Here is a 24,714-nt window from a genome sequence, read left to right as displayed (position 1 = left end):
TGGTTTACTGTCTGTTTGTTTTTATTTGACGCAGCGAGGAGGATGTGGGTGCATGACATAATCCTTAGGAGACAAAAATACACCCAATATTATCGCAGAGGCCGGGAAAAAGAAAAAAGGGCGTCGGTGATGTCACCAGCACCTTTTTGAAAAGTTGAGATTTTCAGCTCAAGGCCCTCGGAGCGCCAGACCTGCAACTTTACAGGTGGAAGTGCAAAGTATAGAGTCCAACCGATGTACTTATATGCTGGTTAAAGTATAAAATATCCTGCCTCCGTTACAAATCTTTGTTTTGTGTTTAGTAACCACATCTAAGAGATCGCTGTGTGTTATCTTGTCTCTGGTATAAAGCAGCATCAACTGGAAATACTCAAAATTGTACTCGACTTATTGTACTAAGTTACAATCCACCACCAACAACCTGCTCACAAAGTCACACTGTGAGGACTCTTTGGGGTGAATTAAAGCTGTTAAGTAAAGATTATGAGTTTAAAGTTATGATTTGCCTCACAGGGAATCACAGCAAGGCACTGAAAGTGTCCGCACAAGGAGAGAACATGTCGGTGTGTTCGGGTGCAGCCGCGCAGCCCTGTTTTCTTGAGAAACTGCAGAACAAAGGAGCGAACGTCACTCGAGCGATCCGAACAAAAGAGAAACCAGAGGAAGTTCCTGTCGTCTCTGCGTTCGCGCTCCGGCTGATACACTCCACAGTGATGCATTCACAGACACCGCAACACCCGAGAACAAGAGCCAACATGATGCTCGCTGTATCACGTTTAAATCTCAGTCAAGTCCATGCAAGTAGTTTTTTATAACTGTGAAATTCAAATAAATCTTCAGGTGGGTTATTTTGGGGGGGGGAGGGGGTCTGGATTACTTGGAAGTTCACACAAACTATGATGTAGGCGCTCCTTCCTCTCTCGCTATCTGTAAACGTCTCACTGAGCATCCGTCACAGTTCGTTCTTGAACATTAATCATGCCGGTGCTGTGACATATCTGCAGAGCCGACAGCCTTTAGAAATGATCCAGGATCAAACGAACAGAGAAGGAGCCGCTGATGTATGTACTGATAACACAGCGATGTTGTGAACACAGACGACGCCGGGTCTTCTGACGAGGAGAAAGTCGATACCAGGCTTCAGGATTTGCTATTCAAATACTGCCAGGCAGCTGCTACTCAGACATGCCCGAGTTAACATGAATCATTGTCATCGTACAAACAAGATGTTTTGTTGGAGTCCGGGAAACAGACGATAGCATCGGCCGCAGAATTACTGATAAGCTGACTGATGAGAGAGAAAACGAGATCCCTGATGTCCGTCCTGTGCATTAGTGGAAATGTAAATGAAGACAAATGGCACGAGAATACGACGTGTCTGTCAGTATACTGATTCCCCACAAAACGATGAACATACACAATTGGCGGTCGAAGGTGTCGTTTGGAATTTAAAGACTATTTAACCAAAAGTGTGTGACAGGATGAACTATGTGAGACACAAGTTCAGCCCAACAGGAGATTAAAAAACCACGTCACACCAGATGAAATGTCCTTACATGTTCTTTTCCTGCCAGTGTGCCTCTCAGTGTCTCTACGTGTATAATTATTAAGTATTTACACATGTAGAGACATTGAGAGATGCCCTGTGGAGTTTTTGTTCAAACAAAGAAGGTTATTTTTACATTCAGTCTTATTCAGTAAAGCACACAGTGTTTATCCTGAGGCCTGACAGACATGATGAATGTTGGGTTCTGACTAACGACGATTTTATACAGTATTATAGATTAAAGGTCCAATAAAGCAGAAAGTTATTCCCATGTCAGTTTCGATTATAAAGATTGTCTTGTTGCTATATAAATACAATTATTATAGTCATTCTTAATGCCTGTCAGCGGGCGGATGAATGCGGAGTGCTCAGGATGAATCGAGGAGTGAAGGAGCCGCTCTGTAGTCTGGTGGTGCGGCACTAAAACAAAGTCCACTTTGTTTCATCATCGTCATATTACAGTTCAACAGATTCAACAAAAAAGGAAAAAGTTTCCTGCAGTTCCTCTAAAGTTCCCATGAAGTCAGAATCGATGCTTAAATGTTTTTTATGATGTTTAAAAAGGTCCGTCTGAAGGTGTTTTTCCAAGAGCCAACTCCCTGAAAAACTATAAAACTCTCTGATGACTCATCCTGCACTCTGGGGCGTATACAAAAACACATCTCTCTAATTTGTTTCACTCATTTGGGTGAAACTGGTTCATACTTTATGAATAAAGTATTTTCTTCTGCTCTGGACAGATAGCTTAACACGTTGCTAATGTAACTGCTAACTGTTGTTAACCAGCAGCCGCCGTATGAACACCTTCAAGAACGATGGAGGCCAGTGTCAGTACGGAGGTGATTTATGGAGTTTATACCACTAGCTTTGTCGCTAAAGTGATCGCTAACTGCTGCTACTTGAAGTTGCTGTTAGCTGTTGAGCGGTCACCTCGGTGCCGTACTCCCTGTCGTCAAACTGGCCTCCGTCTTCTTGCAGGTAAAGATGGTGGACTGATGGGGGGGGACGGAGTTGAGTTTTGGATTTTGCCGTCGACTGACTGATCATTTGTTTAATCAGCTCATTTGTCAGATTGATAGTAAGTGTGTGTCCACAACCTCCACCACTATGACAAAGTGAAGCAGGGAGCAAAAACACAGCTGACTGACGCATAATTTTAACATAATCCTGCTCTCCTGATAGACGACAAGCTAAACGCCACATTCGTAACATTAACCAGTCTCTGAACGAGAGTCTTAAAGGGATATTCCGGTGTAAGTTTAATCCATGGTCTAACACCGTGAAACTGTGTTAGACTCCCTCTCGAGAGATCAAGTTAGCAGACCGCTAATTTACGGAGTTTTATCAACCTCAGAAACGACCGCGATAAAACAATACACTGCAGTAAATGGATCCAAATATAAACCGCCACCAAAAAGCCACAAATAATGCTCAGAACAGCACCAAACTTCAGCAACAGTACAAATAGGGTCTCAGCACATAGTCCGGGGCATCTAACCTCCGCTAGCTTAGCTGGATTTCTATTGGGAAGCTAAAAACAGAGTTCAACTCTCCTCCATCAGCTTCCGGGTCGGGGAAGTCCCGACACGGCGATTACGGAGTGCGGTTAGAAATGCTCAATTCTGTTCTTTTCCCTGTCCGCTCTCGATAATAACTGTTATAAACTGGCAGGTAAGACACATATGAACTCTGATTGCTTTTCCATGGAGTCATAATCATATCATCTCTACTGCACTCGGTAATCGACTCGTCCGGACTTCCCGTCAACAGGAAGCTGCTGCAGAAGAGTGGTAAATTTAGTCAGCTTTTCAGTAGAAATCCAGCTAAGCTAGCGGAGGTTAGATGCCCCGGACTATGTGCTGAGACCCTATTTGTACTGTTGCTGAAGTTTGGTGCTGTTCTGAGCATTATTTGTGGCTTTTTGGTGGTGGTTTATATTTGGATCCATTTACTGCAGTGTATTGTTGTCGTGCGGTCGTTTCTGAGGTTGATAAAACAAAAAATTAGCGGTCTGCTAACTTGATCTCACGAGAGGGAGTCTAACACAGTTTCACAGTGTGTTAGACCATGGATTAAACTTACACCGGAATATCCCTTTAATGCCTCCCCTCCCCCGTCGCGCTGCACTCCCCCCTTTCTGTCATGAAGGGTTTCTAGCACTTGGTCATGACATCTAATAAAGACTCTATGACAACAACAACAAACGCACCTCAATCCCAAAGAGTCCGGTGTTGAAACGACAAATGAGCACAAGTGCTTCTGAAATGCCAGTTATATTCTTCAGTGTTTTTTTTTCTGCACTATTTAAGGGAAAGTCAACACCATTGTAAAAAAGTTAATAAAGTGACTAAAGCTAACAGGCAGCGCCTTGTACTCGAAGGAAAACAGCAACACAACAAACATGTTTAGACATCGCTCGAAGGAGTGACAAACCCAAAATGAATCAGAGGAAAACTCAACTCAGTACCCTTTTGCGATAGACATCCAGTCATTTTAAACAAGGGGTAAACATTATGATTGTGTTGGTTATTATGCTGCCTTCAGGTCACGCGGGATTTGAAAAGGGGCGATGGGAAAAATCCCCATATTTACGACTTCTGAGTGGTCCCATTATCAGATGACTGTGTGACTGAAGAGCCAGTCATGTGAGGTTTAAAAATACTGTGCATTGACAATATGCCACTATAGACAATCAATAAGCGGTTAATTATCTTGAACTATGCTCTATTCATTCTGTATCTTTAAGTGATTGCTATTGCCGGGGCTTCCGACAGCGGGGGAACACCGGGTCAGCTGTCCCAGGCCCTGAGCCACAGGAGGGCCCAAACGGTCCTTAAAATAATCTCACATCATTAAAATAATGGTATGAGATTAAGGGCCTTTGGAGATCATCTTGTCCTGAACACAAGCAAGACTATCACCAGCAGCGGCTCTTACAGCTCGGCTGTGAACATGAATCCAGGCAGCAACTAACAATTATAACCTCCGCTGAGGAGGGCATGTTTTTGTCTGTTTGTTTGCTGGTTTCTCAGCAGGATTACACAAAAACCACTGAATGGATTTCAATGAAACTTGGATGGAGGATGAGTCTCAGCCCAGAACAGACCACATTAACTTTTGGAGCTGATCCGGATAAAGGGATGGATCCAGGAATTATTTTTCTCACTGTGTTTAACCTTTTCAGAGAGGACATTTTCATTTCATTTCATGTGGAATCTATATAAAAAAAAATTACAATTTCCTAACAAAAATTCCCAATAATAAAGTGAGCTTGGCCTTGGCGGAGGTATGCGCTCTACTGAGTGCCGTTCTGGTTTTCATTATCAACCTGCAGATTATTTTCAAACTGACGTCCTCAAATTGCGTCTTTTGTCCAACCACCAGTCTAAAAACCCAAAGACTCTTCGTTTGCCATCACAAATGATGAAGAGAGCAGGTTTAAAACTACATTTAAGTGTCTAGATTGGACAAAGTTTTATATCTTTGGTTGGAAAATGAGTAATTGATGGTATATTAATAGTTTAGACAGCAAAATCACAGCTTCTCTAATTTGAACCTGTACTTTATAAAGGTCAGGCTGTTGTACAGTTGTGTGTTTGGACAACAGCAGAAAGAAGAAATAACACTTTCTTCCTCTTAGCGAGAGATTTTAATTCACAGCGATTCAGTTACTGAGTCAGATGTCGTATCAACAGTATTATCTAACACAAGAAACACTACAAACGGGTCAGTAGTTCTACATTCAGCAGAACGAGTCGAGAGGAAAAGATCCAGCTCGAGGTGCAGGGAGCTGTTGTTCCCCCTCGTGGTTCAAACAAACGGGACAAAGAAATACATCAAGAGAAAAGTACACTCTGATAGATTTACTGGTCGGTATTTATAGGTCATCTCTGAACTGCTATGCACTTCTTCATGACGTCAGCCACATTATCCTTCATGTACATGATCTAAAGTAGGTCACAGTGGCTGCATATATAAACTTACAGCTGGAATTTTTTATACAGATGTTCAGTTGTTTAGGTCGAACAGAAGACAGAGAAATGTGGCTTTCATTAATTGACATCTTAAGCTCTGTGATAAACATATAAGCTGCATCTTTACCCAGTGCTGCTGTATCCTTGATGCTTGGAAAATGTGCACATCTGTTTGGAACAACACTGACAGAAAATAAAGATATTCATTCCTCCATTTTCCAGATGTGTTTCAGCCCTGAGTAGCTTATGCAGGCTGAACTTTCAGGCAGCGGTTACAACCTGCAACAATCAATCCCATCAGCCCTTGCCCCAGCCACTTAGCCCAACCCTTGCGCTCACACCATGGGTAGCTAGCTAATGTTAAGTTGTTATTTCTGATTTGTGCATGAGAGTTACAGATTTGGCATATGACGCCCAAAATGTCACTAAAGTCCGACAGTGAAGTTGCTGCTCCGCTAATATCAGTGCAGACTGCAAGTGTCGGAGCACAGGATGCTAATATTAGCCTTTAATGCTACGCTATAGACCTTTTTCACAGCAGCCATTATGACATGAAACAGCAGGGTAAACACAGGCGTTATCGATGATACTAATTAAGATTCTGTTCCATTCAGGTCAAACGGAAACCTTCATTAACTGTCATTAATCAAACCTGTGTTTACCTTCCACTTAATGTCAATATGGCTGCTGGGAAAAAGGTCCATTTGCCAGGTAATGAAGTGGGGTTTTTATATACCGGATGACTTCATTGACAGTGTGAAGCTGCAAACAGATTGCGAGCTCCCACGCTTTTCATTGGCAAATGGTATTTTGATAACATCTTGGTTGCCACAGTAACACGAGAGAAACCCCCACAGCCGAAGACGCCATATTGTTTACATCAAGTGATGATGTATGAGGGTCTTGAAGGGTCCTTTAGGGGTGGCAAATGGGATTCAACCCTGATGTGGCCTGACAGGTGAAAACCAGGTGGGGAAAGTAGCTATAATTTTCAGCTCCAGCACACATTGTGTCATTCTGATCAGTTCTGCTGGTCTCAATGGACACGGGTTTGAGAGTTTAATTAGAAAAATCGTGTGAAACCACTTCAACAGTTTCAGTTTGACTGTCTAAAATGACACCTGTTGCCCGTCTCATCCCCTTTCTGTCCTTCATTTCAGTGTATAATCCTGCTGTCGCTCTGTGATTTTCTGAGGTTCAAACTGTTTCCTGCAGCCGTCAACATGGGAAGTTGCCTAATGTTGCCACAACTCCACCCTAAAACTGTAACGCCATCTAAAATGCTTCTGTTCCAGATCTAGGAAATTTTTTTTCTTTTTACAGAGCTCATTTTTATCCTTAAGCAACTGTGACGAGGGGGTGGATCCAAAAACTTTTACTTTACAACTATTTGCACCAAAACTTAAGAATTTTAGAGGTAGAAATCCATGATAGAGGCGACAAAGAGACCCTTGACCAGCTAACATCCAGTACTGTCATTCATTAAACCAACGCCGCTTCATTAATGCCCACTTATTTAAAACCTTGCACCTCCAGTTTGTAGCAGGACCGAGCCTCAGCCTGGATGAACTTGACAACATACAGTAATTAGCGCTACTTCTTTCAAAGCTGTTTAATCAGATGCGTCTGATTAACTGTCTTATACATACAAAAAACACAAGAATCTCAATGGTGACGAGCAGGGAACATACACGATTATTTACTGGCATCATCTTGCTGCATTATCACGTCACACTGCTCTGCTATTTTGTTTAACTTCCTTAAAAAAATACTCATCTTTGCATATACACAAATGTGTCTTCTGATACCTGAATGGATAAAGTCTAGTCAGTCCATCCAGCAGGAGGAGGTTCTAACCACGCTGATATAAAATGTTGTGATAAAAGAACATCTTGTCTAGTCTCCAGAGAGGTCAGAGGTCATGGCCTGCCTGCTGCTGCTGCTGCTGCTGGGAGATACGGTGCCATGCTCAAGGGCACTTCAGCTGGGCAGATGGGTGCCAACACCGAAGCTTGAGTCCTGGTCCTCATACGAGCACGTACAGATAAGCTGAATTGAGCAGATAAGCTCACAGTGAGGGATCATGACACTCATCTTCTCGTGTCCCTCTGCAGATGGCTTTAGGATTATGTTGGCAGCGAGTCACCACAACCTTTGTCTCCACTTAGGGAATAACAATAACAGAGGGCTCTGATGACGTCTGCATTGCTCACAATAAGATGTCTGTTGACAATTGATAAAACATGTTGGCATGAGTGCTATCGTGCACAGGAGCCATGGGACTGACTTGAGGGAAGTAACATTTGCCCTGCTGTGTTTGCATTGTAGACATTTTTAACCAGATCTTAGATGTCAGAACACAAGCTCCAGAATTTAAACTGCATTAGAAGTTAAAGCCATGTTAACAGGAAGGCTAAAAACACTAAAAAAAAAAAAAAAAACATAAATTGCAAGTCTGTGCACAAAGTACAAACCCCAGCAGAGCTCAGCTCAGCGGCTGTGTCTCAACATCCTGTTTCGCAAACGTCAGTGGACGATGCTGCAACATCAGCAAGGGAAACCCGATGTGTCGCTGCGGCCACATTTAGCAGTTGCAACTCCTTCCGGACATCACACACTGCCCGTTCCATGCACATCACCAAGAGACACACCAAACTTCTGTCAAGAATCTGGCAATTTTACCCGCCCTGTCGTCACGAGTGTGTCCGTACAAAACTGACTGCGTTTCACAAGTGTCTGGTAGCCACTCTTCAATTCGGCTCCACTGAGCTTTCATGAATATTAATACAAAACTATCTCTGGCTAGCTTGGCATCCTCTTATAGCGAGCCTCGCTGTGAAGGTGGTTAGCGTGTCACAACTCCGTTACAGACTGTGAGCACCGTCAACAAGGAAGGCAGAGATTTAATCGTAAAAAGAGTGTTTTGCTGACGAACTTTTCACGCCGAATTGGCCTCTCTTTGCTAAAGAGTTAACCTAAGTCTTCAAAAGGGGTACAGCGCAGATGTGAGGTCACGGATAACCCAGAAAACTTTAAATCGCTAAAGTTGAGAGTGGAGTTTGGTGCGTCGTTCTGTCCACTCGAGAGAACGGCTCGTATTTTTTGGTAATATCCTGTTTGCCGTTGAACTGCATCATGAAAAGATTTGATCACCGGCCAAGAGGAAGTGCAGTAACTGTTTATAACACCCATGTCCGGGGCATCCCTTCATCCGTGGGACCGCAGCTGTGTCGGTGAGGGTACCGGGAGAGGGGAGCTGTCAGAGCGCCATCTCCATCCTTACCTTCCCGTGCTTTGAGCAGCACCGTGTTGGCTACGATGTTCTCCAGCTCCATGTTGATGCTGTCTGGGGTCACAGCCGCGGCAGCAGACGGAGCTCCAGGTTCCCCAACCGGTGGCTTCAAGCTCAGTTTATCCTCTCTAAACACCGACCACCACCACCTCCCACCGCCCGGCCGAGGAGGAGAAAATCTGCCCTCCGCTTCTGCTTACAGTCCTGTCCGGTAACAGCCCGCACTCCTCCTCCTCTCCTCTTTCTCCTCCTCCTCCTCCTCCTCCCTCCATCTCTCCGCCCTGAAGCTTGTTGTCAGAGACGAGGAAGAAGCACAGACGTCTCACTCTGGTTCGAAACGGCCGGATATGAAACAAAGAGCTTGATATCACAGACAGACCTCTCACTCTGCTGCATTGTTTTTAAGCTAGCTAAGTTAGCTCCATGGTGAATGTTGCTAAAAAGCTAAAACATATTTAAAATGTGAAAGATGTGCTTGGTAGAAGGCTAATTATATTCTCAGTATTTTAACAGTGTCAATTGAATATTAGCATCTCATTGCCTCATATAGCTAGGCTAGCTCTAGCTGCTAAATGCTAATACAAATTGTCAAAAAAAAAAAAAAAAGACATGTATTCCAAATGTTGGGCAGTATCCTACAGTGGAAGATAACCATTTACTTTTGTATAGGTGTTTTTTTTCTTGACTTTGTTGGAAAAAGGTCTCATAAAATAGACTAAACAAAACTCAAGGGCAACTTTGTAGCGTTCCCACGGCTGTAACGTGAGATAACTGAGGTTTTTAACTGTGAAATGTGGATTAAAACAACTGAAAAAGCTAGTAAAGCTTTAATTTGAATGTATTTCATCCACCCCAACTGTCATCTTTAACAATATGAAATTGTTGCTACAGCCATGTCATTGTTGGACGCTATGCCAGTTCATTTATTCTAGTTAAGAGGGCTGTCGTTCCCACAGGTTTTATAGAGCATCTGTATTTTTAGACAAATTAAAAGGGTTTATTCTGTGCGGTTACCATTTTGGGACACGTCAGGCTCAGTTCCACTGTTAGACTTCCCTGCTCCATCAGTATAAACTAAAAATGCTTGAGAAAAATAAGCTAAAAGTAGCGCGTTATCCACTATCATAGTTAAATATGAGCCACCATAGCTGGATACAGCTTTAATATTGCCAAAACCAACTGTTTTTTTGCTTTTGCAAATCTCCTTAATTGGTCTTATCATTGTTTGTTTGTTTGTTTCTCACATTTTAAAGACAAAATATTATTTTCCTAGAAAACATATATAACTTTATTTTGCTATAAAGTTACATTGGGATCAAACTGAGACCTAGCTAAGAACAGCATAGAATACATTATAACAAAAAAACATCATGTTAAATCACAATAGCAATAAGTACAATTAATAAACATTTCACACTATATAGAAAAGGCAACCAAGACTTGAGGGTCTCAAGTTTAAGTCTGGTCTGCAGATCATTGTAGGACTAAGGACATTTAATTTTGCACTATATCGTGTAAATATGTATATACGTCTATTCTATTCTTTTTCTTTCCTTTTTAATCATATTGTTTATTTTTGCTATTGGTTTTTGTTCTGTAATATTCTGTCACTGCTGGGACAAACAAATTTCCCCGTCTGATTCTGATTCTGATGGCAGAACAGGATGGATTTATAATCCTCCGATCTAACAAACATGAAGCCATTTGTGTGACCTGAGATGATGTTTTATGAATAACAAACCTTTTATCTTAATTCATACCAGTGTTGTAGGCTACACAAACGCTAAGTGATACAGGAAGTCTAGGTTGGATAAGGCTGTAAACAGAAACACCAAAATCTATTTGCGTCAGAAAGAGGCCAGCAACAAAGAGTTTTCTTGATGCCATGGAAAAACAGGACTTTTTTTGCATGTGGCAGAAGTACATGACTGTATCATCTGCACACAGATGGTACTTGCAGAGTTTGCAGTTGTCCCAATCGTTGTTGATATAGATTACAAAGGGCAAGGGTCCCAAAACGAAACCTTGTGGAACACCTTTCATAACTGTAACTGGACCGGACTGGGCGTGAGTGCAATACTTGTAGGGAGTTACTGGTTGATTTTCAGAAACATTTCAAACGTTACAATGAAATTATGATTTATGACTCCTGGTGATGTGATCCATATATGTCCAGTAAACAAATTATATATTTCTGTTCATCAATAATAACAATTATTCCACAGATTTTCTGATGTTGATATTTTAATAGCTCCCAAGAGAGTTTTGAGGTTGGCTGTAAACATAGGAGGTTTGAATCTACGGACCCTGACCTCCATGATTGTCTGATTTACTGATTAATTAAGTACCAATTATCTGACCAATAAAGACGTCCAATGACAACGACATAATGCAGATCACAACATTTAGATCAAAGACAATCTGAATGATATGTAATTCCTCTTCTGGTCCATAAATGCTGTGATATCTCTGGATGTTTCATACAGAGTTAATGCTCTGTTACAAATCCAGAGATCAATACATTACTGACTCAGAGCTGCAGCTCTTTGTGGCTCATCTCTCGTTTTGCAGAAAGTGGATTTCCCTGCACGGATCAATGAAAGCTCCACGGTGCATTAAAGGTGCATTAAGAGAGACGTTCATTGTTTTTGCTGCGCAGATTGACGACAGCAGCTCATATCAGGCGGAGGGTTAATAGAGTTATTGATCAGTATCTGTCCTTCAGTGATGGCCTCTCCTGGAAACTCACTCTTCGGACCAAACTTTCACCTGGAGATAATCCTCCGTCAGAGTCTTCAGCTGAACTAAACTTTTCAGAGCTACAACAGCTGACATGCCTACCCAAACCAGGAAGAACTGAACACCGTTATTGATCATAAACAAGTAAACAACACTTACTGTAACATCCTGTTTTGAAAAAGGGTGTGTAATATGGGATGAAATCCATCAATGGACCAAAAGTATGATACATATGGATGTTAAGTTGGTGCTGAAGATTAGCTTGTTAGCTGGATGTTAAAACAGAAAAATGTAAAAGACTGATCATATTTTTAAAGAAGAAGGCTCAAAATACTTGAAGTGAAGGAAATTTGTAGCTTTAAAAAGTGTGCTATATGGAGCCTTTTTTTGTTGATCTAGCATCAAAGGAATTGATAACATATGTGTTACTGAGTTAACTCTTTGTGGTCCTTTGCAAACTTGGATGTGTAATACTTTTTCCATTTTATGAGCTCATGATAAAGGGCACTTAGTGTTCAGGTTAACATTTTACAATCAGCTTATTACTTTATTTCAGGTCATCATAATAACACAGCGTAACGGTATCAACACCAGAATATATTGTAAGTTGAATCAGCTACAGACCTTTAAAAGGATATTTTATATATACGTGAAGTCTTTTCCATCAGTAATTAGCAGGAAAAATCATTATCAATCTACATATTACTATAGTAGCTATAGTGGCTGAAATGGAAACAAGAACTGAATTGACTGGAGATGATTTTGCTGCCTATAGATGAAGTTCAGCAAAGAAAAATATCATGAATAAAATAATATGTTGAATTTAGTATCAGAAATGGAGAGAATATCCTCAAAGTGAAAATAAAGAAGGGCTGAAATGTGCTTCGGACGACCTCTGGAGATCTCTTAGATCTGAAATACGCATTTATACCTTTACCTGTAATTTAATTGATACTGGCTGTGGTATTTATTTTATTCTGTCTGTCTGAATATAATCCCAACTGAGGTGAGCAACCTGAGTCTGCCGCCTGTCAGATATACTTTTGACCCAGACTGACATCTAGAGGACAGAAGCAGCAGCTGCAAGTGTTTCCATCTCGACTCAGCACCTCCTCATCTAATCACAGGGAGTCAAAGTGTGTCAACCTCACAGAAATGATTCACTTTTCTCAGCTTTGTTCAGTTCCAGTTTTCAAGCACTTACATTTCAGCATCTCATCTTATCTTTCATCGTATCTGCGCTGTTTGTCTCAATAAATACTGTTACTAATGATGTTATGATGTTTCCAGTTGTTAGGATGTGCTTCATGAACCATTAATGTTAATGGACTATTCATTACTTGTATAACAGCTTATTAATAATATATAATGGACTCCCTGGTCATCAGCATGACTCTCAAACAGTTCAGTACTGTTGAGCCTGATGGTGGATGGTTGACTCTGACTCAGCGGTTTGAAAAGATTGTTGGCGTGATGTTCACATTCTGAACTCACTTTCATGGCCGGGCCGTCAGAACCTCTGGCCAGAAGGTAACACTGACTACAAACCATTCAGGTAAAGGCAAGTTTATTCATGTTTCAACAACTAGGCAATTCAAAGTGTTTTACACACAAAAAAGCATTAAGATAAGCACATTTGCAAACAAAATCAGCACAAGTTGCTCCTTAAATAAAGAAACAAATTATTTTTTTCTGATGAAACAGATCAGAAATATGAAGAAACAGTACAATATAACATTTTTGAATATATTACAACTTTTTCTGGCCTTTTTCTGCGAGCTAAGATTTGGAACAGACCTCAAGTTTTATAGGAGTTTGTGTTGATTAAGCAGATAATCATTTAGTTCTGCCATCTATGCTATACTTCATCACATTTAAATAACAATGACGTGAAATTAAAACATATGGCTTTTTACATTTCTTTGATTATTTTCGTTATTGTCTATTTTATTATAGATGACACATTTGACTTTTTCTACATTGGCCCTGTGTTTGTTTCAAGTGAATAGCAATGTCCAAGCATGTTGCAAGTGTGCAAGTGTGTTCAGCACATATAAATAAATATATTTATATATAATATGTTATATATGAATTGTACATATAGTATATTGAATTTACAGGATTCAGGACTGGAAGTAAATTCATTTTGATAAATGAAATTACTGAGTTGTGGAGAAGGGGTAGGATTAAATTAGTGTATAATTATATATACTGCTTTTTGTGCATGTCAGTGCTTGTAAATTTAACTTTTTGTTTTGTTTTGTTTTGTTTTCACATCTGAAATAAATTCGCATTCATTCAGTTCGAATATAAATGTATTTTATTTGTTTTTTATCATTACTATTTATTATTTCACCCTCAGATCATTATTAATACAATTTTTATTATTATTTACTTTAAAAAAATGAGAACCGAAAAGTCGAAGTTGAAAACTGGGCGTGGCCTCTGGTCACATGACCGGAACAAAACAACACGTACTTCCGGTTCGTTCCCCCTGCACGTTGCTGGTTTTTCCTGCTCCGCACCAACAAACCTCCTCTGTGCTGTAAAGACAGGAGAAAAACACAAACATGCCGAAAGCCAAGAGGTCAGGGAAGAGCAAGAAGTTCGACTACAACCAGGACCGGAAGAAGCTGAAGAAGAAGTTCATTAAGAAAGCCAACCCGAGGATAGAGAAGTAAGTGTTAGCATGTGAGCTAATGTTAGCTAACTGTGAGGCATGTTGACACCATGTGAGAAGATTCACTATCTGACCGGTGTGTAGTTCATTTAAAGCCTTAATGGTGGAAGAAGTCATCGGATACTTGATTCTACTGTCAGTAGAAATACACCAGACAGAAAATATTCACTGACGAGTAAAAGTCACACGATTCATTTGGGTAATTAGGTTGTGATTTAATTTAACACCTTACAGAAGCAGTTACATTGGTTTAAAGAGTAAAAGTGCTGAACATGAAGCCCCGGATGTTGCTTAAACTTCTCATTCTGCTCTCACATTTATGATTTAATCTTTAGATAATATACATTGTGGCTTATTTTAGCATCCATCTGTCCCATAACTTAATAAATCATGGGCATTGAAATCAGAGATTAATGGGAGACTGTTACTGGTTTGTGTGCAGAATGTAGGCTGTTAAATAAGATATTTGTGCACCACCAGTGATATGGTTCTGTTACTGATGAATCTTGCCAATTCTCTGGTGGATTTGTGTTTAAAACTACAGTAGAGAATTTCTAGTGGTGGCAAATTTAACCAACACACAAGAGTTTTTTGGTTCTTTTGCTCAGGAAGTTCTGCTGACAACATTTTGTGTCCTCTCTCTCAGTACACAGATCCGAAATGCGTGGGACAACAAGAAGTCCATGGCCAGGAACCTGCAGGAGATGGGTCTGGCTTTCGATCCGAACCGAACGGTGCCAATAGCGAAGAGCAGAGTGAGTGGCTGCTGTGGTTCTGATCCAAGTTCCCTGTAGTTTTATTACATTTCTTCAGAGCACACATCCGTCTGAACAGATTGCAGGCTGTATCAGAGCTGAAGTTACACACTTTTTAATGTATTTATTTTATCAGCGATCTAATTAAAAGACTCACTGATTCCAGTAATCACAAAAATGCAGGTTATTGGATCCATCTACTACCAAGTTGTAAAGTTAATATCAGATACTTTTTTACCCAAGTACTCTTTATATAAGTTATATTTTATCACAATATCTTCAGTAATTCATACAACACTGCCGAGGTAACTTAACAAAACAATACTTTATCATAAACACCAGTGCTCAAGTTTCTTCGTCCTTACAGTGGAGCAAAAAACACAAAGTCATAGTTTGTGATTGAGTATTATGTAGTTACCATATTCACAAGGTAATAAAACATTTCAGTGTTTCTTTGCTAGAGCAGAGAAATCATAATAAAATAGACGAGAGGTGTCACTCCATGTTATTTGTTATTTATCATATGTTGGACTGTTGTATTTGTTAAGGTCAACACATTGTTGGGATTAGGGTTAAAGATTTCAGATTTTAACAACGAAGACCATCCTTCAGTGATTAAACAATAAAATACATGAATTCGGTGTGTTACAAAGTTCAGTTTCTCAGATCTGTCCAGAGTGAACCCTCTTCCCAAACAAATTGATACAAGATCGCTGACAACAAAAATAAACCCACCATCTTTGACGCTGTCAGAGTTTCCTCCGGTACCAGTCAGCTGATGGCCTTCATGCACACAGAACTTGGAGAATCGTCAGTCCTGCTTTTGGTTTTTCGATTATTTAAACTGAAAGCTCATTTCAATAGATATCCAATTTAGAATGAGTAATATGACTTCTCTAAAATCAACTCTGTTCGACCTTTCTTTAATATTTGTATTATCGTCAGGTTTAAATAACATTGTCACGTCTTGTTTTGTTTCATTCTCACTTGCAGGATGTTTTTTTTAGTGAATGAAGTGAAAATATTTTACTGTCACATCTTTTTTGTAACAGAAACTTTGTCTTAAACCACCTTCACTGTTCACTTTGCGTCCTTTTGACTAAAACTAAAGTGCGACTGCGTGACCGACCTGCAGCTTCTTCCTCATCTGCAGCCTTAATTACGTCCTTTAGAGCTGCTCGTCTGAAAAAATGCCGACCCCATTTACTGCGCAGGCAGCCAGTGTGAAGGAATTCATTTATCAAACGCATCGACAGGACTGAAATCAGGTCAATCAGAGACTCATTAAGGAGGTTTCTGTGCATTTTGGATGACTCGCTAAGCTGCACTGTGAACACGTCTGATATTAACTGGATACTGTCACTTCTTTCTGTTTTTATTAATGACCCAGTGTTGTATTTTTGCTCTTCTGTCACGGTGTGAACTTTGAGCAGATGATCACTTTGATCTGAAGCTCCAGCGGATAGAATTATTTCCATCACGTTCAGCTGCTAAATAATTAACGTACATGAGAAACACTGGATGTTAGACGAGATGGAGCTTAATTTATCCAGAGGGAAAATGTTGTGGTGGTAAAATAGAAGGAGTACAAACATATCAAATCTACGCCAATAAAGGTGGGAGTATTTAAATAACAATAACTGTGTTGAGCACTCCCACAGTGTCAGCCGCTCAGGTACTGATGAGCTGCTACAGCAATTATTCAGGAGTTTGGTGAATCCAACACTCTGCTGCAGTGGTTGTCGTCTTTTGATGACAAGTTATTCACACATTTGGCTGAGTGGAATTTAATTATCCTCGCGGTCGTTTTGAAGAACATCAAAAGAAACTTCAAAGACCTCATCAGCACCAGAGACGGCCTGTCAGTACGTCTCGGCTAACATGATGTTTTTATGTGTAATCTGAAGCCTGATAAATGTTTAAGCGTTTAATAAGTTGGATCAATATCCAACAACTGAGTTATTAAAGTAGACCCTATAAAAAGTGTCCTTAAAGCCATCAGTTAGTTTACAGGAAAGCGGTCGGCGACGGTTAAAGACCATTATTACAATCGCTCTGACAGTGATCCCAGCGATATCGCTCCCCGCTGTCGTTGTTGTCATAGCGACGACGTAAACTCCATCACACACTGGAGTCAGACAGATTTTGAAATCATCTATTTATAGTTTTTGGTGTAGTTATCGCTCTTGGCCCTTAACAGGTAATCGTGTGCAGCTCGATCATTCAACATGTATTTTTTGTGCCAAATGTGAGCTGGATCATTGTCAGTCTTTCTCTGATCAATACACTTGATTGGATCAGTAGGTGAACAATTGTGTTGAGATGATGAAACCAGAACCAGATCGAGGTCCAGATTTGAAAACATCTGTATTTCTGTCCTGTAGTCTTCGTTTGTGCCAGCAGGGGGCAACAGAGTGTTGATTATGATGCTTCAACAGTGAAACTAGAAGAAAACTCCTGAAAACAAACTTCAGTTTAAGAGTCATTAAAAGAGTAAAACTGTGATTTGAAGTTTTTTTTTTTACTTTTTTGAAGCTCTGTTTATGTTTTTGTTGTTTCCGGTCTGCTGCTGTTACACTTTTACTCTGAGATTAATTAGTTGCGTCTTGTTTTTCCAGCTGCCTGATACAGACTTTAATTTTGTTAACTTGTGTCAGCGGGAGAACCACAAACAATTAATCTTTGCTTCCTCTGGGTTCATCAGCTCAGACGTTTCACTCGGGGATTAATTAAATTCATAAAAGAAGAAGATGCGACATGTTAACTGTCAAACACACTGTGTCGTGACCACCATTGTTCTTCTTCATGTGTTTCTGTTCGTCTTGTAGCTCCTGGGTGAAGACAGAGAGACTAAAGCTCCGGCCAGAATAGTGACCAAGCCCTACCTCCTCAACCGTAAGTCATCATGTAAAGTAACGTCTCATTTATTTTTTCTCCAGCTTTTGCTATTTTGTTTTGTACGACAGAGGCCGGGCTGAAAAGTGCCCGATCACACGAACAAATAGCACGACAGAAACTGTCCTCACTTTCCTGCACAGTAGATTGCTTTGGAAGCGTTTGTGTTCCTGTGACTACATGCGCTGATTACTGACGCCTCAGTGATTCAAACTGTCGAAGGGAGAAATGCAAAACTTTCTGTGGAAGCTGTCGAGGCAGGTGACTGCATATGATCAGTTCAAAACTTTAGTTTCCACATTTTTATCATGCCTTCATTTGTAGACGATGTTGATTTGATTTTATTCTTAAAACTGCAAAAATAAACCACTAAAATAAGTTAAAGATATTTGTGAATGTGCACAAAGAGCCGTAGTCGTGTAGTTTCATCATTTTGAAAAGTAAATTGATAAATGACGGATCATGGAAAACAGCTGACCAGTCCTGGAAAATCTTGCTGTCCTGAAACATTATTTAAACTCCCCAAAACTACACTGTCCAGTAAAGCTTGAGCAGTATATTGTATAATGTAAAAATGTAGATTTTTCTGAAAAGGAACCTAGTTAGATTGATGAAAGCAAAACTTCCTGCAGCCCTCAGTTCCTGGTGTTCAGGCAGCGATGGATAATACTCTGTAAATCATGAGAGAAAAAGGCCACGGGGATATAGATTGATTAATTAAGAAGCGTATAGGTCCCTGTCTGTCCTATCAGCTAGATCGTGACTGAAAAAGATCTGAGAGAAACGAGTGGGAACTCTGAAGAGAGATGATTTAAAATCCGGAAAGTTAAAACAGCAACAATCCTTTTATCTTGCGCCGCAGTATCGTCAGGTAAAAACAGAAGGACAGACTCCATTATTCTCTTTATGAAGTAAGACGTGTCAGAAAATGTTTACATTCACGTCTGAGATGATCAGTCGCAGCTCGTCTGTCGGAGGAGGACGAGTTTTGTGGCTCTCTTGTTTTAACGAGCTTGTGTTTTTGCCTCTGACGCTCCCACTGCGACAACACAGCAGTCTTTGATGAATTAAATGAGGTTGGGTTTTTTGTGTTTTTTGGACACTTGAGGGCTTGAAAGACAAAGTCGGCTTTATTCTGCATTTTTGTTATTGTCAACAAATTCTATGAAAATATCAAAGCCACCAGTTCGACTGGTGGCTTTGATATTTTCATAGAATTTGTTGACAATAACAAAAAAAAGTCCTTCCTACTGTAGACGTGCATCTGTGATATACTTTCATGTCGTACTGATTAACTGCGACATGATTCAACATGACAATTAAAGTTCTGTACGCGATACGACTATTAAAATCAAGATGACACGTTTGTGAAAATGCATCATTCTGCACGTTGACCCTCAATCGTCAGGGAGAAAAACACAATCTGAGCCGAGAAACTCTCAAACAAACAGTTTATAGTCTTTATTTTGCAGTTCTTGAAAGGGCAAATTCAAGCTCCGCCGCTAAAGTCTTCGTGAAAGCTCAGTGTGACGTTACTTTGTGGTTCTTTTCCCTCACGCTCACTTCGTTTGTCGTCTCCCGAGGATCCTTTCACTTGATTCAGCGGCCTCATAAGAGCAATTTGAGCCTCTTCACTTTAACAGCATGATTTTGTTTCCGTGCACAGTTTGATAGAAGATCAGCGCAGTCGGCCTTCGGCGCCGAACGACTCTTATTCCTCCGCTTACACCACCGGTAGTTTTTACACCGAGTCGAGTGTTTCATGTTTCATAAGCTGACAGGGTTTTGCACATTTTCTTCCAGTTACTTTCATTTGTATGCCCTTGTATTCTCGTGTAGGAAGATAAAGGGCATAATAAATCTTTTTTTCTGCCGCCCAGCTGTGTTTCACATCCTGATAAGTGTGTTTGTGTGTTTTGGAACAGAGCTGGAGGAGGAGGCCAACCGTCCAGAGAAAGACACCAAGACGTTATCTGCCGACCTGATCGAGTACGTCCAGTACATGGTCCGAGAGCACAAAGACAACTACAAGGTGAGAGCGTCAGCTAAAGCCTGAAAGACATTCATGGTGTTTCTGAGTTGGTCAGGCTAAAAGTGAGAGGAAGAGGAGTTCAGATCCTGCCAACGTTTCACTCCTACACACACCTGCCTACAGAGAAGGCTTTCAGTCGCTGGGAAATAAATCGATTGGTTGAGAATTAGATCGATCAGACCCATGTCCTTGGAACTTAGTGCAAAGCCTGGAAACAAGGTGCAGATTTGTAAGAAGAACTAGAAGATACAGAATACAGAGATGGCACATTTTCAGAGCCCTATAAAATCTGTTTTATTTTTTCCCAAATTCCGTTTTTTCCATTTAAATTTTGGGAATCCAGTTTTTTTTTTAACCTTTTACTCTTATTTTACTACTAAAACAGTGTTTCTTTAATGTAAATGACAAGATGTACACAAATTAGATAGAAATTACCTTAAATTTATTGAGGTGACAAACACATTTCCTCAATACTGCATACAGTAGTATATTTTGTGTTTTTATGGGTTTAATTTGGGTTTCATTGAATAAAAACATGGTCAGCTCTCAGGCAGATCCAGTAAATGTTTGCATACCAAAATTGTTCTGAAAATTTAAGTTGTAAATATTCAAAAAATTAGCAAAGATGACCAACAAAATGAGAAATTATACTTGTGACGTTATGTCAATAACACGCTAACCAGCTAGCAGTGAAACAGCAACCCTCCCCCCGTCCTCTGAGCTCCCAGCCCAGGCAGAGTCAGCTAACAGGGCTGTGGCTAACGGGGCTAGCTAGCTAACAGCAGCTACCGTTAGCAGCAGTTAGCAGTCACTCTGGTGATATGCTGATAATATGAATCGGACAGGTGGCTAACTCTCTCGCATTACAACTTTGATTATGATTTCTCAGGTCAGCTTCTTTGCAAAACAACAGTTCACCTGACACATACAAGTCGTTCGGGAACTTTTTAATGTCGAGTCTCTCAGTTTTTTCGCAGACGGAGCCGTGGGCAGCCGCTTCGCCATGCTTACATTGTTTTGACGGGAGGGTGGGGGGGGGGACTTGTTGTGCCACACAGATTTACTTCCCTCCGTGCAATTTTCCTCAGACATACGTTGCTCTTCCACACGAAAACAGCATTTCAGTGAATTTATGTCAAATTCCGCGATATTCCGCGTTTAACAATAGATTCCGTTTTAATCGGATCGAAATCATAGGGCCCTACATTTTCAGTCCAATTAGGAGACGGAAGGCAAAAAGTGTTCTCGCTTCATGTTTTACTTCCTGACTCTGTGCAAGGAACCTAAAATAAAACGTCATCGAATCTTCACTTGGTGCCGGACTGGTGAATGCTGTACTTAAAATGATTAAACTGCCCTCTGGTGTTTGTTCATTGATTGTCTGGATGCATATTCAGAAGTCATACTGCGTAGATGTGTTTGAAGAGCAGCAGCAGGCAGCTCAGGAAGGACTGCAACAGCCAAAGAGGGCGGTGTGTTTACTGGGGAAACTTCAGGTCACAATCCCCGGTACAGACAGAAAATATGATCCTTCTGAAAGGGCCAATCACTGCACTACTATGTGCACTTACATTTCTGGGAGGTGCACGTCGAAGGCTGCGACGTAGCGTATGCATCTACGCAGAGTTTCAGCGCAGAAGCTTAAATCAGGATTCTGAGTGAGAAGTTCAAATCCTGCCAGCTCTTCACTCCTCCACACTCCTGAACCTTCAGGCCGCCGTGTTCCACCTACAGAGAGAGCTTTTAGGTGCATTTAAATGATTTAAAAGGGGACTCCTCTGAAGCATACGCGTGAGTAAATGATTGATCGAGTCAAGCTTGAACTACATACATGGAAAAAAACTTAATGAAGCAGAAGGAGGATAAATGGCTTCCAGTCAGCTGTGGGTGGAGAGCAGTCGTCACCTGGATGATGTTCGTTTGAAACCTAATCAGAACTCCTGGCTGCGCTTTTTAAACGAGGCGTCAAGGTTTGATGAGAAAAGTTTCCATGATGGTGCGTTCAAGGACACTCTGAGTCCTTGGCAGACAGCCCTCGTACATCAGACATCAGGCGCTTTCTTTGTAGCATCGCAGACGTGCTCAGTGTCTGTGGAGGAAACTTAATTTGTCAGTTGAATATGTTTATTGTGTGCGCAGCCGATGATAACGGCGTCCTTCCTCCGTTTGAAAAGGACAAATAAGGTCTCGTCTCCGTGTTGTTGTCGCCTCTCACAGCTGCTGTTTCTCGTGACTTCAGATTGAAGGGACGCGCTGGTGTGTTTAAGTTTTCATTCATTCTTCAGAGTGGCGAGTCGCAGAAGTTTAAATTACTTGAGCTTTTTATCAGTAAAGTGCCTCATTCAAATGGATTTGCAACAGTTGCTTTGAATGGGACTGAGTCATCATCACTGGGAGCTCTGCCAAGTCAGAGCCAGTCAATAACAGAGGATAGTGTGTGCAATGAAATATTTCAATAGAAAATATTTCATCCTTGACTTTCAATTCTGAAAAGCTGAGTCAGACACCTGCAGGAAGCAATCACAGAGCGGACCTCTGGAAGTGTGTCGTGATCGACACGTCACACTCATGATGTTCCTCCAGCTCTACCTGCGCTCCAAGCAGGATGACTTCAAATGAAAAAAATTGTCTTTTAAATAAGCCGGAACATTAAAGGGATATTCCGGTGTAAGTTTAATCCATGGTCTAAATCACTGTGAAACTGTGTTAGACTCCCTCTCGAGAGATCAAGTTAGCAGACCGCTAATTTACGGAGTTTTATCAACCTCAGAAACGACCGCACAACAACAATACACTGCAGTAAATGGATCCAAATATAAACCGCCACCAAAAAGCCACAAATAATGCTCAGAACAGCACCAAACTTCAGCAACAGTACAAATAGGGTCTCAGCACATAGTCCGGGGCATCTAACCTCCGCTAGCTTAGCTATTAGTTATTTTCAGCGAGAGTCAATCGGTGGGTGTTTTGCGTCACTACTGATCAATATGTCATCCAAGCAGTGTTTGTTTCCCAGCATTTTCTGACCATAAACCTTGCCGGGCTGCTTGCTGTGACGGTTCTGTTTCTGTCTCAGTTTGCAGAAACGGTCACAAACCGAGCAAAATGTTTCTAGTTTGGACCGAACCGACCGTCCTGTTCTTTACTGTCCCTGCAGGCGATGGCCAGAGACGAGAAGAACTATTACCAGGACACACCCAAACAGATCAAGAGGAAAATCAACGAGTACAAGCGCTGCCACCCGGACCACTTCAACAGCTTCATGGACTCGCTGGCCGCTCCGGAGCCGATGGTCAAGTAGAGAGATCGTCGAGCCTCTTCTGGACTTTGTGTTGTTCTCTGTGTCAGGATGAGATGGACCTGATTCTGGAGAGACTGTCAGTATGAGGACAGCAGAATCAGAATCAGAATCACAGCGACGGGAAGCACTGCGTCTCGTCACGGACCTTTCAGACGCTGCTGGACATTTCTCTTGTTCCTCTCCTCCCTGTCAACACTTCCTGTTTGTATTCTGTGTCAGAGATATTGTCCTGATCTTGCTGCCAACTGTCTTCTGTGTTCTGAATGGCAAACATGTATTTTTTAAATATAAGTATGATTGAAACAGCCTGAAGCTCGTCTGGCGGATGTTTTTCTTTCTCCAGGATGAAAATATTCTCGCAGAGACGCACTGCAGAGTTTGATCAGCGCACAGTCTCTCAGGACGTGTTTCAGATCTTAACTTAAACCAGAATACATTGATGATGATGATGATGATGATCTATATGAGAGGAGTCTGACTGCAGTTCCATGTTTTTAAACTGCACTGGAGTTTAAACATGTAAAAAAACTCACTTCATAACAGATAACCAGTTGTCAAAGATTAGATCGACACGGTTCTGGTCGTATTCTGAGAGCAAGAAACCAAATTACTTCCACTGAATGGAAACATTGTGCTTTTATTTTTAAAATGTTTTGCTTCATTTTGACCATAAAACAAAAGTAGGCCGTGCGGTACAAGAAGAAGCCTTTCTATTCTTGTGATTCGGTTCAAATCAAGCCTGAATGAATGTCTGGCACCTCAACAATGGAACTTCTGGCTGTTTCATTGCATAAAACTCCCAAGAAAAGTTGTCTTGTCTTATCCCCAGATGTTCAGTAAATCTATTTCAGTATCATATTTAGTCCTGCACGTAGTACTCTGTGAAGCAGTGTCAGAAAACCGCAATCCCAAGTGCTTTTTCATGCTTTATCTTCTGTCAAAATACTGAACCATCTGTTAGAAAAACACCATCAACCCTTCTGATGGCCTCGACAAAATAAAGAGGTTACTGTTCTTCAACCTCTGTGACTCTCTGTGTTACTGACGCTGAGCAACAGCAGCTCAAACACACTGGAAATAAAACAAAACTACACTTTGAGAGCAGCCGGATGAAGTCCAGGATCAAAGTAGATGGAAAAACAACTAAAGATGAGTCTAACAGTGTTTTCTGTCCATTTGTCGAGACTCCAGAAAGACACCTAGGTCTTTGTAGGAATGTGATGCCATTTCTTTTTGTTTATTTTAGTTACTGATGATTAGCAGAGTTCGCAGTCTGTGTGACTAAATGTACTGACTGGTTTAGTTTGTTGGACCCACCAGGTCTTTATCTGGACACCAGGGTCACTGTGCTGCATGTTGTGTTTTTGGACTTCCAGATGATGTAGAAGGTCGAGATGTTCAGTCTTGTGTTGGTTTGTTTTGTATGCGTTCTTTGCACACGAACATTTCAACCTATTTATGACGACTGAACATGAACTACATGTCATACATCCCGAGGAC

General features: G+C 41.0%; 2 protein-coding genes across 2 annotated transcripts in view; one reads left to right on the top strand and one right to left on the bottom strand.

Moving 5' to 3' along the window:
- The window catches only part of grk6 (G protein-coupled receptor kinase 6), a 45,863-nt gene extending 36,793 nt beyond the window's left edge, over positions 1-9,070 (bottom strand). The window contains exon 1 of the mRNA XM_030438759.1: positions 8,804-9,070. Coding sequence (XP_030294619.1) covers positions 8,804-8,855 — 52 coding nt within the window. The 5' untranslated portion in view covers positions 8,856-9,070. The remainder of the gene's footprint in view (positions 1-8,803) is intronic.
- A 4,937-nt stretch (positions 9,071-14,007) lies between these two features.
- On the top strand, positions 14,008-24,234 carry nop16 (NOP16 nucleolar protein homolog (yeast)). The gene is made up of 5 exons (XM_030439084.1): positions 14,008-14,228; positions 14,878-14,986; positions 17,815-17,881; positions 19,807-19,913; positions 23,071-24,234. Exons 1-5 carry the CDS (start codon positions 14,122-14,124, stop codon positions 23,212-23,214), a joined length of 534 nt encoding a protein of 177 aa, XP_030294944.1. The 5' UTR covers positions 14,008-14,121; the 3' UTR covers positions 23,215-24,234.
- The last annotated feature ends 480 nt before the right edge of the window (positions 24,235-24,714 follow it).

Source organism: Sparus aurata, chromosome 13 (assembly GCF_900880675.1).
Source record: "Sparus aurata chromosome 13, fSpaAur1.1, whole genome shotgun sequence".
NCBI classification, from domain to species: domain Eukaryota; kingdom Metazoa; phylum Chordata; class Actinopteri; order Spariformes; family Sparidae; genus Sparus; species Sparus aurata.
Note: the sequence above shows the minus strand (reverse complement) of the source record. Positions and strands in the feature narration are given on the sequence as shown.